This window comes from Dreissena polymorpha, chromosome 5 (assembly GCF_020536995.1).
Source record: "Dreissena polymorpha isolate Duluth1 chromosome 5, UMN_Dpol_1.0, whole genome shotgun sequence".
Taxonomy (NCBI): domain Eukaryota; kingdom Metazoa; phylum Mollusca; class Bivalvia; order Myida; family Dreissenidae; genus Dreissena; species Dreissena polymorpha.
Genome location: NC_068359.1, coordinates 54846270 through 54860353, shown reverse-complemented (window position 1 = coordinate 54860353; position 14084 = coordinate 54846270). Strand labels below are relative to the sequence as shown.

The 14084-nt window shown below is 33.1% G+C and overlaps 1 protein-coding gene across 2 annotated transcripts in view; it reads right to left on the bottom strand.

The window, feature by feature from the left end:
• The window catches only part of LOC127881308 (pneumococcal serine-rich repeat protein-like), a 53535-nt gene that overhangs the window by 21635 nt on the left and 17816 nt on the right, over positions 1 to 14084 (bottom strand). For both annotated transcript variants that reach the window (XM_052429060.1, XM_052429061.1), the window contains 3 exons: positions 8567 to 8732; positions 4207 to 4289; positions 3717 to 3792 (listed from right to left, as the gene is read on the bottom strand). In XM_052429060.1, the coding sequence (XP_052285020.1) occupies positions 3717 to 3792; positions 4207 to 4289; positions 8567 to 8732 (325 nt within the window). The remainder of the gene's footprint in view (positions 1 to 3716; positions 3793 to 4206; positions 4290 to 8566; positions 8733 to 14084) is intronic.

Sequence of the window (14084 nt, the reverse complement as noted above, 5' to 3'; positions counted from 1 at the left end):
GCCGAGCCTTTTCACACGCCATATCGGACGAGTCTTATATCACATGATATCAAAAGTCACCAACCATATATTCTATTTATTATGCCACATTTTAAAGTAAATAAAAAAATATTCACAAAACAAACAAAAACAAACAACCGCTAAATTCATTGATAAATATGCAAATTAGTAGCAACCTGATTACATCCGCTAGCGTCTATGCATATATATTTACACATAAAAAAATAGTTCGAAAGTAAGCAACAATCAATCAAATTTAAACGCACATAATACAAAAACTATAGCGAGAAATCGAAACTTAAAAGAACAATTTCTGCAATAAAAACACAATACCAATATTTTTTTACAATAACACATTCGCCATGTACTTCCAAGAGTACACACCAACCGCTATTTTCAAAGCGAATGTGTAGAGTGAAAATTTCAAACAATAAATACAATAATCAAATGGAACGGGATTTTAACGTAGTGTGCAATTTGGAAGTGATAAGAGTGATTTATTTTTCAACTTGTCCATCTCCGTAATATACGTTTAGTTGTGAGATGTTCACAGTTTTCCCCAAAAAACAGGCCTTCACATGCGAAATCAAAGTGGGTGGGGAACGTGTATTTCGAGTCGCTGGAACTTCATAATGAAGCTGCTTTTGTGCAATATTCAGCGACGTTACCAGCTGTGTGTTAGACGAAACGAAAATGCTTTGGTTTTGCATCGTGTTTTGAGACTGTCAGGGTGACATGATGGATTAATTGCTGTTTGACTGACAATAAATGAACATGTTTGTGTTTGGAGATTGCTGAGGTTAATATCTTAACGATTGGGAAATCCCAACATAAGTTGACTGCCAGTTTGACCACTGATCTGCATAATATCAGTGGGAGAGCATGCTGAATCCCGCAGCTTCTGCACCATATGTTTCCTGTCCGAATAGTTGGTAAGTTTCATTGTTATGTATGCATACTTAAACACACATGTTTCATTATTTGTGCCAATTTTTTTACACCCATTCTCATGCTGATGAACCAATAATCAGTGCCAGTTGTTCTACTGTCGCGAACTGTTTATTCAAAATTGTGGAAAAATGAGTTGCGCACTGTTCGAAATTGTGAAAAAATGAGACACGCACTGTACCAAAATTTGAAAAAATGAGTCGCGCACTGTTCAAAATTGTGGGAAACATTAGTTGCCCACTGTTCATTATGATTTCAAAATTGTGGAAAAATGAGTCGCACACTTTTCATAAATTAAATTTTGAAAAAATGAGTCAAGCGCTGTACAAAATTTGTAAAATGAGTTGCTCACTGTTCAAATTTTTGCAAAAAAATAAGCATGCACTGTTCATTCAAAATTGTGGGAAAATGAGTTGCGCACTGTTCAAAATTGTGAAAAAATCATGTCACGCGCTGTACAAAATTTGGAATAATCATTTGCGCACTGTTCAAAAATGGGGGACAATTTTGTGGGGCACTGTTCATTCAAAATTACAAAAAAATAAGTCACAAACTCTTCAAATTGTGAAAACACATGAGTTGCGCATTGTTCAAAATTTGTAAAAATGAGTTGCGCACTGTTCAAAATTTGGAAAAAAAGGAGTCGCGCACTGTTTATTCAACATGGTGGAAAAATGAGTCGCGCACTGTTCACAATTTTAAAAAATGAGTTGCACACTGTTCAAAATTGTAAACAAATTGAGTCACGCACTGTTCATAAAAAAATTCACTGTTGAAAACTGTGAACAAATGAGTTGCGCGCTGTGCAACTTTTTTAAGACTGTGTCGAAAACTGTTCAAAATTGTGTCGCCCACAGACCAACATTGTGAAAAAATGAGTTGCAAACTTTTTTTAAATTGTGAAAATTTGAGTCCCGAACTTCTTTAAATTGTGAAAATTTGAGTCGCAAATTTCTCAAATAAGGAAAACAAACACATATTCCCTTAATAAGCAAAAAAAGCCCTGAGTCCATAATAAAAATATTTTAAGTTAAAAGAAATTCTTAATTATTTTAATATAAAGTGGAGTTTATACATTTTCATTTTGTATTAATAATATTGTGTCTATTAAAGTTGTAATTTGTTCAAGTTGTGCCATAAAAATGTTATTAAAACACTCTATTTTGAAATGTTATCTCCTGTTGGATTTGTTTTATTTTATTATAATATGAAATGTTTTTCTTTTAATGGCAGAAAGTTGCGACCACACATTCCATGGGCGATGATATCTACCAAAATTCTTGGCGGCACAGTTCTACCCTCGTCAGTTGCACTTGTCCGAGTCTTTCTCTGCCTCTCAACCAACTCGAGATATCCCCCCCCCCCCAACTGCATCCCGGCACAGCTTCACATCAACCCATCTAATTAATTTGTCGGAAAGGTAATACTTTTTTGTCGACAAATTTATTTTTGAAAGTATTTATGTAATTGTTTTATCTGAACATGTTATAAATCTATATGTCACTATATTTATAAAGTTTCAATTTTAATACAAATTATATATCTGGATTTTTATTTTTAACCCTTTGCATGCTGGGAAATTTGTCGTCTGCTAAAATGTCGTCTGCTGAATTTGTAAAATAAGCATTTTCTTCTTTTTTTTTCAAAGATAACTATCAGAATAGCAAACAGTTTGGATCCAGATGAGACGCCACGTTTTGTGGCGTCTCATCTGGATCAAAACTGTTTGCAAAGGCCTTCAAAATTCGGTTCCAGCACTGAAAGGGTTAAAGCAGTTATGCAATGAATGTTTGATGATGTTTTTTCTTCTAAAGGAATCTTTATTTTATTTTCAGGTTGACCACAAAAATTTCCTGTTTGGTTGTGGAGATAGAATCATTTTTTTTGTGAAAGTTTGATTTCAGACACTTAAAAATTGAAATTGTCATGTATTATTAGGCATGGCAGGCATTAGCAAAGCATCTCAATCAAGTATTAATTATTTTACTTTGTCAATGTTAATTCATTGTGTATGCTATTCACCTGTTTGCCTTGCTTTTTATAAGAATAAAGTATTAGTTAATTTTTTTTATATAATCTTAGACGAGATGTTTAGTGAATATTTGTCATAAATTCTTCTTTAACTTGATCAAATCTGTCATATTTTATTTAAAACGTGTTAAGTATAGTTGTGTTACGTTTTAAATGTTTATCATTACTGTTTTAAATTGTGTTCATCTGCAGCCAATGAATGGTAGGCTAGCGGTGCACATTTGTATTTGTTTAATTTTTTTCCATTGATTAATGCTCATTTAATTTATATTTCCCTATAGATATATACTTAATAAAGTGTTAGTTTTGTTTAAAAAATCAACTTATTGTTTATTAATGTTCTAACTTCTGAATAAAATATGAATCGCTGTTTGTTTCCATTTAAATCAAAGAAGCGACATACCACGCCTACAAAAAAGTAGTTCTCAGAATGGGCGGGGCTAAAACATGGAACGCTAAAAAAATCATTGAGTAAACCAAATATGGGCGGAGTTTTAAAACGGATATTGATGGGCGGAGCTTAAAACTGTTATCGGATGGGTATCCGATAACACTTTAAAATATCATGTCAGCGTCTCCAACGTAAATGCGCTGTCGTGGCATAATAAAATAAAAACTGTTGCCTACCGCGAACGGATATATATGTTGCATATTGTCTAGACAATAAACTAGCAGGTTCAAATTGCAATATTAGAAACATGCTAGAAGGTTATGACAGTAAGGCCCAGTCCACTTACCAGGCGGAAGTAGAATATCGCTGTGTTGTGACAGAGTTGTCGTTCCTCCTACTAGACTACTTCCGGTCTTATCGAGCTGCAAAGAAACAGTTTGCCTTGACCACTCCCATAAATATGTAGACGTTAATAATACGTTATAATCAAGAATAACGCACAATATTATATATTGTTCTTATTATAATATTTTAATGAACTATAATTAGTACATGCTTGTGATACCAAACCTTCGCTTCCATTTTCAATTTCAATAGAGAACAAGTGGTGTTAAAACGTTTAACTTGAATATCATTATGTACTCACGTCACGTGGATGTTTTTAAAAAGAGTACATGTGTCGAACTTTTTTTTATAGATTTAACTGAAATCCAATCTTTCTGAATTAGCATTACCGAATAAAAATTAACAGTGCACGATCCATACTTTATATTTTTCTATCGATGTGTTGTTTGAAAATGCAAAAGATATATATGCGGGTTGTAGCCTTTGCTTACCTCGAGTGAAAAGACCGAATAATTTCCTTTGTATCTGTGCGGAAACGGTGGCGATTCCGGTCTATTCAAACCCATATTTTCCGCTACAAGTATGAAAGAAATTCATGATGTAATTAATCAAAGCGCTCAGGACATACACATGTTGACTAGAAATGTGACAAACCATAACAATCTAAGAAAATATCACTGCATAACTTGAGACTATATTTTCATAGATAAACTTGGCTACATTTTATTAAGAAACGTAGTAAACAATATTTCGATACTAATTAATTAATTAATTTATTTATTTATTTATTGATGATTAATAAGCGTACATTTCTGACAGTATCGCTTTTTAAACCCATTATAAAGTCCAGAATTATAGATTCATATAAACAAAATTGGCACCGTACACTAGAAGATAGTTCAATGTTAGACATCTATAGAACATTTAAGTCAAATCTCGAATATGAGATTTACCTATTCTTAGTTCCGAAACATTTAAGGATTTATTTATGCCGATTAAGATTATCTGTACACCCCCTTCGTATACAGACTGGTAGATATAATGGAAACACTATTGCTAGGCAAGAAAGATATTGTCTTTGTTGTAATACCACGGATGTTGAGGACGAATTTCATTTTGTATGTATTTGTTCAACATTTGTTGATTTAAGAAAGAAATACATAAAAAAATTCTATAATAATCCATATGTTATTAAGTATGTACAATTGCTACAATCAACCAATAGGTCTGATTTAATAAAACTGTGTTTGTTTGTTAAGGAATCATTGAGTATTAGATTGAATTTGTTAAATCGTATAACATAATTCTCTTATTGTTCATCCTCTGTACTTCTGTATATATTTGTTTTGTAAATATTCATTTTTGTTGACACTTGCTTACTGCGCATATACATGTTGACATATATCAATTCTAACCACATGTGATGTTGACGATGTACATTGTGCAAGTCAAATAAAATGTCTGTCTGTCTGTCTGTCTGTCTGTCTGTCTGTCTGTCTGTCTGTCTGTCTGTCTGTCTGTCTGTCTGTCTGTCTGTCTGTCTGTCTGTCTGTCTGTCTGTCTGTCTGTCTGTCTGTCTGTCTGTCTGTCTGTCTGTCTGTCTGTCTGTCTGTCTGTCTGTCTGTCTGTCTGTCTGTCTGTCTGTCTGTCGCTGTTGTCGAAAACGTTGCACTGCTTCACAACTCTGCTTAACTCTTTTGAGAAACTTTCAACGTTGCATAAACGTCAATGAAAAAGTCAATGTGCCGATGAATGATGAAGAATGATTATTTTTTAGAGTAATATAGACGAACCAATAATTATGTATTTTCGGAAAAGGTGATTTGGCTCACGTTGTTATGAATGTGAAATATAACTACATGAAAGGGGATTGTTCATGAATTTGTATTAATTACAAAGCATATAAATACCGGCTCGTTAAAGCCTTATCATCAATCGATACAAAATGTCACTGTCTATAAGCATAAGTTGCGTAAATAGTATCATACATTTATATTGCGATACATGGCTCACAAAATATGTAACAAATTATCCAGACTTAGTTCAATGTAATTATCCATATGTAGGGCGATTACATATTAGAAAAGACTAATCTAATTAACATCTTAGCCCTCTGTGTGAAGTAATATCAACGAAGTCCTATTGAGTTATAAACAGACTTTTGACCATTTAGACGTGACAACACATCTTTCCCGTTAATAAGTTCTGTTTATTGTATTGTAACAAAAATGGAATTGGTCACTCATTTTACAACATTAACACATACCAAAACGATTTGGAAATTTAACGTGTGTACGGTTTTGTCAGCATGTATGCCTAGCGTCTAGAAAAAAGGCCTTGGCAAACAGCGCAGACCCAGATGAGACGCCGCATGATGCGGCGTCTCATATGGGTCTGCGCTGTTTGCTTAAACGAATTTCTGTAAAAAATATTCTTAATATAAAATAAATATACTAGACATCCCTATTTTTTTTTAATAAATTGATCCAATTTAGAAGTATGGTAGAGTCCACTAGGCACAAATGGGTTAATAACTATTTAGCGTAGATAACATAAATATGACCAGCGTCGCGCAATAATTCTCATGTCATATGCGGTCATAGTAGCTGTGGTCTTGCCTGGCCATCAGCGTAGTCACGTCAGAAGCCTGTCTGTGATATAATGATGCCATGAACCTATGCGTGACTCCATAGCGGAAATTGAAGCTCCTGACAAGACTGAGCTTTTGCGCAGGCTGGCAAGGAGCTACATGTACGCTGGCTGCAAATGACATAAAACCGCACAGGCTAATCAGGGACGACGCTTTCAGCCTAAACTGGATTTTTGCTAAGTACATACTTTTTGTTAACGAAAAATACCATAACAGCGGAAAATGGCGCACCTGATTAGTCTGTGCAGACTGCAAGGCTAATCTGGGACGACACTTTACGCACATGCATTAAGCTCCATTTTCACAGAGCACGGCCCATTATGATTCGTGGGTCAATAATTATGGTTGCTATCGTGGGTGGACCGATCAACGAATGTAAAGTTAACCAATCGGACAATGACCAACGCAAACTCTAATCGTTTCCCCCAAAATCTGAAATAAAAGAAATAACACACGTCTAAGAAAAATAATGTTTGTTTCTCCAGAAAATTTAATGAATTAAAATGATTGTACAGTATTTCGTTTATTTACCTTATGTATTGTACTATTGACTTTACTTCCGATCTTCATAAGCTAGAAACGTTGTTGTGTTAGTCGTCTATGAGACACTTGATGCAGTATTTGACTTTTCAAATATAATAAATATCAAACTTTTCCTAACTTAAATTCTTATGAAACATTTCAGTCAATTTGCGTGATTATCTAAGTATTGTCTATGTGTTGTAACAATATGTTTGACGTTTAAAAGACGCCCCACCCTCGATTTCACCCTTTTATAACAAGGACGGGGGTTTTGTCATAGAAATACCATGCTTGTTGTTGACATTTTCTTTTACGAGTGTAGTTCGCACAGGCTTATCAGGTACGACACTCTCCGCCTTAATTGGCATTTAGTTTTTATGAGATTTCCTTTTTACGAAAACTTCCGTAAAAGCTGACTTCACAGGCTTATCACTTTACGTACGTGATTTACGCCCGGTTTGCCCAGAACGCTGTTCATATGAATAATGTCTCCTGAGTAAACTCTTTTTCTGTTATACCTAATGATAAAATATTATATTTCTGCAGCGAAATAACAGCAGTGTTAAAAACAAATTGTTATTTTTACCGGTGAAAATAACACATTTTCGGAACTAATTTTTCTATTTTTAGATTATCATATCAAGATTTTCTATAATCACGATTGAATTAAAATCGATAATCAACGGAATCCAACACATTTTCTTTTTATTTTATGTTGTTTTTTTGTGTGTTTTTTTGTCACCGTTTATTTACATTGTAAAAGAGTTAAACTCTTGCATTTCGCTGGGATAATGACGAAATTTTGTGTATTGAAATGTATTGAGGCACGCCACAGTCAGCGAAAGGCAAACAGCTGTTCATTATTTTCTTGAAAAAGAGGCATAAAAGAAACAGAAAATGTGTTCATGTCAGTGGAAGATCGTTTGTTTTTTCACTCGTGATCATAGAGAAATAATATTTTCTATGATCACTTGTGAAATAAAAAAACTTACACTGACATAAACAAATATCCTCTGTATAAACAATGACTTCATTTATAAGAATGGTGATTGTCACAAGTTCCAGGCAGAGTTGAGAACTTATATCTATGAAACGCTCCATATATTTTTGCAGAAAAAAAACTTTATTATTTTTTATAATTATCATTATATTTAATGAGTAAAAGCGTATTTCATGTGTGTTGCAGCAATATATTTAGCATTGACAAGACGACCACAAATTAAAACGTTTTACAACAATATCGGGATTTCTGTATGCAAACATCTCACCTTCAATTTACTATTTTACAGAAATGAAGAGCACAAAAAGTAATCAATTCAATAAAATAGATGCATCTAAAAATAAGCCGCGCCTTGAAAAATGAGCTTAAATACATGTGTGTAAAGTGTCGTCCAAGATTTGCTTTAACAGTATGAACATGATAATTATGAATTTGGGTATTTTCGCTAAGAAGACACTTCCTTAAAATAAAACTTCCAAAAAAGCAGAGAGTGTCAATAATAAGCCTGTGCAGACGACACTTAACAAACATCAAAGAAAGAGGCTCGCATAAAAAAGTATATTTAAATGTGTTGCCATGCTTACCGAGTGGTAGCAACTCGTCGCTCAGAAAGCTACTTTCGGGACAAGTTTTTAGAGAGCGCGGCTTAAATAAAAAGACGACTTATTCACAGGCTTACCTGGTGGCAGCAACTCGTCGCCCAAAAAACTATCCACACCCCTGGGGAGTTCTTGTCGTCGAACTCTGTGTAAAACACCAGCCGTGACGTCATGGTCTACTAAAGAAGATGACGTCATGTCAGGTTCTATCTGGTAATGATTTCGATTGTTAGCGAAAGAGCCAAACTGAAAATGTAACCAATATATCGAACAAATAATGTTAATACATTGTTATGAAGCATATTAAGATATGTGTTTTAGAATTTATACCGTTTTTCTGTTATTTAATTCAAATTGAACACGAATCAGAGGGAGTAATCACGTGATAGTCAAGATGGCGACGTCAATGCCGAGAAAATTATTTTTCACCGTTTTATACCTTGTATCACTTTTGTTAAATTTTTAAATGACACGCACTTTCCAGCCATATCAGTAAAATGGAGATTAGCGTTTATTTCTTATTAAAATTCGCTTTATATATCGACTTAACTCCCCGCAAATTTTCTTTGTGTAGCGTAATAAAGTAATAAAGGGTATAAAATGGCGAAAAAAGACCTGCCTCGGCATGGACGACGCCGTATTGACTATCACGTGATTACCCCCTCTGGTAATTGCACTTTCACAAAATAATTTAAAGTAGACTGGATGACTTTTTATTATTGTGTAATAACAAATGTTAACATGACAATTTAATTGATAAGCTTATGCAAAGTATTCCTCTTGAATTTCAGAATTATTAGAATTAGATATAACAGGATGCAAGTTCACGTGACTTCGTGAGGTGTTCAATTAAACTTTAATGGATTTATATACAGCGGTAAGTGGTGCTGTATTTCAAAGAACTTTTAAAACTTCAAAAATGCTTCTTAAGAATTTCAACTAGTGCATAAAAGACATTTTTATGCTGCTTATGGCAATGTGAAATACATTAGAATTACTGTATTTAATAAGCCTGTGTTAATGGCCGAAATTCGATCTTTACTGAATTCATGTTTACAATTATGCAGCACGTAACGTGAACTTTTGGCACCGATGTCAGACGTATTCAAGGATTTATTCTTTAATCTTAAGATATTGGCATACACTACGATGGCAACGAGGTGACATTCATTCCGCTTTTTTGAAATTGCACTCCTCTTTTTTTCTATCTCGTGGCCACGAGTTAGCTATGTCGTGGCCAAAGCGGGCTTTTACTGTGATGATTACTTTCCTTTGTACAAAGATCGCCATGGACACCCATATGGAACATTTTGATTGGCTGACTTACTCGTGGCCGAGAGCTAAGTTGTTCCCTCGAGATTGCTAAAATTATCTCCTGTTTTGTTTAATGCAACCTTCATTTATATACTGCACCGCTCTTTTTTAATTGCACTCCTCTTTTGTGTAGTTGTACACTCCTCTTTTTTCAATCTCGACGAGACCTCGACTTACTAACTCGTGGCCACGAGATAGAAAAAAGAGGAGTGCAATTTAAGAAAAGAGGAGTGAATGTCACAACTGCAATAAAACACTGTCTTTTATGCACAAAAGATTTTCGAAAAAAGTATTTCAATAACTTGAGATATTTGCAAAAAATACAGTTCTTAACATTCTTTGAAGCCCGTTTGAAAACCCCTGAAAACCCCGTAGAACCTGCACACGGTATAAGAAAACATTTGTATTGCACTTCAAGTTGACCTCAGCAAATTATACTCGTTTCGTTGGGAGCCTAAATCCGAACTGTTAGCACATTATGAATTTCGTTTTTGTGCACATTTAAAAGAAAACAATAATGTAAATTGAACACCAGTATTAAAACATCGTTCATAAACCAAATTTGTTGTCTTTACAATTTAAGAGCATCCGTGGATAGAAGGATCGATAATAGAGAATAGAGTTGGTGACATTTGATTCATTTGTTGTCAGAAAAGTTTCGTAAGGCGTAGGAAAAGGCGAGGCTTGCATCATATTCTTATTTCAGTGTCAAATAAATAACCCAATTAGCAGCTTATTTGACGTCGTGACAATATGAAACATTAGGCGTCAATACTTACTTATGGATAGACATTCTCGAAATCTAGTTTCAATACCATACTAATTTAGCCATTTTTAGAAATATTGACTCAAGATTTTCTTGGAAATGTTTTTAACAGATTAACATTAAATGAAATCGGAGAGTTCGCATAACTAATGCTAAAAGATCGCAGGAAAATATATATGCTGCTAGTTTTTTTCCTGTCTTTCCTGCACATAAGAAACTAAACTTATTTAAACAAACAACACAATATATAACTAAGAGAGCCTGATGACGTCAACATGGATCGATGTGTATTGCACAAACATGAACAAGTTCTTGATAAAAACATGACAGACAGACAGACAATTTTATTGGCGAATACAATCAGTACATAGGCATATAAACATATACAAGAATCGTAACGTTTAAACACTCATTTTGTATGTGAACAAAACATCAAAGCGAGACCAAATTAAATTACATCATAGTATTTATAAGAAAACGCAGTCAGCAAACGACAATTTACATGAACGGTTAGATTTAAAAGTGCGCAATTTAAACATCAACCACGTCGTATAACAATCATGTCATTTAGAACAAGATGGTCTCTGATGCAGACATAACGAACACACCGGCTCAAAAGTATGGACAGTTTAATGATCACAGTTGATTTTTGTCGATTATAGATTTAAATACAAGACTTTTCAATTATGTATTATAACAACCCGTTGTGCAATAACCCGTTTTACAATAAATTTATTGCAAAACGGGCTGGGGTGTCTTATTGCAATTCGATTTTTTACAACAGTCCGTTTTGCAATAAACCCGTTTTGCAATAAAGTCATCGCACATTTATTTGCAATAATTTAATTGCAAAACGGTTTGGAGTGTCTTATTGCTGTGTGAAAATTTTATAACAACCCGTTTTGCAATTAATCCGTTTTGCAATAAAATCATCACTCTTGTAATAATTAATTCAAGTGGATTGGAAGAGTTAAAAGGGAGTTTGACGTGTTGTATTTAAAAAAAAATGTTTAAAAAAAGAATGAAAAAACTGTGAGTTAAGACTTAAAATTAAAATGCATGAAAGATGGTAAATTTCGAGATTTAATACGATAAAACATCACAGAATGTGCATCGAAAGTGATTTCAAACAATTTAGTACTTAAGTTAAGATTAACTCAAAAATGCAATAATTAATGGAAAAACGTGTTGAAATGTCTTAGTGCAATGTGATTTTGTGTAACAACCCGTTTCGCAATGCAATCATAACATATACCCTAATTGTTTCATATTGATTTGAAACGGTATAAAGGAAGTTTCAAATGTCGTCCCTTAAGTGAATATGATAAAACAACGCCGAATGCTTATATGAAGTGATGTTAACCAATTTGGGAATTAAGTGAAGAATACCCAGAAGTACAATATTTTATTGCAAAACGGGTTGCAGTGTTTTATTGCAATGTGTATTTTTTTATAACAACCCGTTTTGCACTAAACTCGTTTTGAAATAAACTCATGAAACGAGAAAAAGAAAGATTTAAATGTCGTTTTTAGGGAGTTTGTATATAATTAGACAGAGGTGTAAGATTCCACAAAAAATTAACAGGCAATAAAAGTGACCAATTTAATCCGTAAATGCGAAACAAAAATATGGAATGTATATAAACAGTGATCTTAAAACGTTCATTATTACGCGAATTTAACCCAGAAATTCAATAATGTTATTGCAAAACGGGTTGCAGGTCTTATTTCCTTGTAAAAAATAAATAACAATCCGTTTCGCAATAAACTCGTTTTGCACAAATTCATCACAACTGTACTAATTGATTCCAATTGATTGGAAACTTTTCGAGGAAAGTCTCAAATATTGTTTATAAGGATTTTTTTTTCAGAATGAGACAGAGGTGTTAGATTCGACCAACAAATAAAAGGCAATTAAAATTATCAATTTCATGAGTAAATGTGACACAACAACACAGAATTGGTATAGAAAGTGATTTCAACCAATGTAATACTTAATTGGAGAAAACCCAGAAATGCAATAATGTTATTGCAAAACGGGTAAGCGTGTCTTATTGCAATTTGATATTTTTTATAACAAACCGTTTTGAAATAAACCCGATTTGCAATAATTTTATTGCAAAACGGGTTTGAGTGTCTTATTGCAAATTGAAATTGTCATAGCAATCCGCTTTGAAATAAACCCGTTGTGCAATAACATAGTAACACATGTATTAATTAATTCAAATGGATTGGAAACATTTAAAAGGAAATTTGAAATCTCGTAGTGAAATAATAGTTTTTCCAAATATAGACAAAACTGTTAATTTCTACTAAAAATTAAAAAGCATTGAAGGCGATGTATTTCGAGATTTAAAACGATAAAACAACATATAATGTATATAGAAAGTGATATCAACCTATTTGGAACTTAAATAAAGATTGTGTGTAACAAACCGTTTCGCAATAAAATTATCACATAATATACTAATTGATTCGAAACTGTATAAAGGAAGTTTTAAATGTCGTATACAAGGAAAATATGATAAAACAACACATTATATATATATGAAGAAAACCCAGAAGTGCAAAATTTTATTGCAAAACGGGATACAGTGTTTTATTGCAATGTGCATTTTTAACAACCTTTTTTGCACTAAACTCATTTTGCAATAAGCTTATTACACGTGTACTTATTGATTCGAATTGATTTGAAACGCCGATAAGAAAGATTCAAATTTCGTATTAAGGGAGTTTGTATACATATAATAAGCAGAGGTGAAAGATGCGACCAAAAATTAACAGCCATTTAAAGTGACCAACGTCATGAGAAAATGTGATAAACAAACACCGAATGTATTTATAAAGTGATCTTAACATTTTCATATTTAGGCGAATTAAACCCGGAAATGAAATAATTTGATTGCAAAATGGGATGCAGTGTTTTATTGCAATGTAAAAAAATGACAACCCGTTTTGCAATAAACTCGTTTTGCAATAAATTTATTGCAAAACGGGTTGGAGTGTCTTTTTGCAATTTGAAATTTTTCTAACAACCCGTTTTGCAATAACCCCGTTTGCAATAATTTTATTGCAAAATGGGTTTGAGTGTCTTATTGCAATTTGTAATTTTTATTTGAACCCGTTTTGGAAGAAACCCGTTTTTGCAATGAACGCATCACACATGTTTTAAATCATAAATAGAAAACTGTAAACATAAATTCTTAAACACTGTGGTATTTATGGATTTTCTTTTTACAAAATAACACAAATTAGTATTAGTGCAGACAAAACAACGCAATCGAAAGTGATCGATTTCATGATAAATATGACACACAGTACAAAAGTGTATGGAAAGTGATTTCAACAAAGTTCGTACTGAAGTGAAGAAAACCCAGAAAACTCAAAGTTTTGTCTATTTTTTAATAACTATTTTATTTAAATACAACACTTGAAATCTCCCTTTTGACTCTTCCATTTGAATAAATTAATACAAGAGTAATGATTTTATTGCAAAACGGGTTGTTATCAAATTTTCA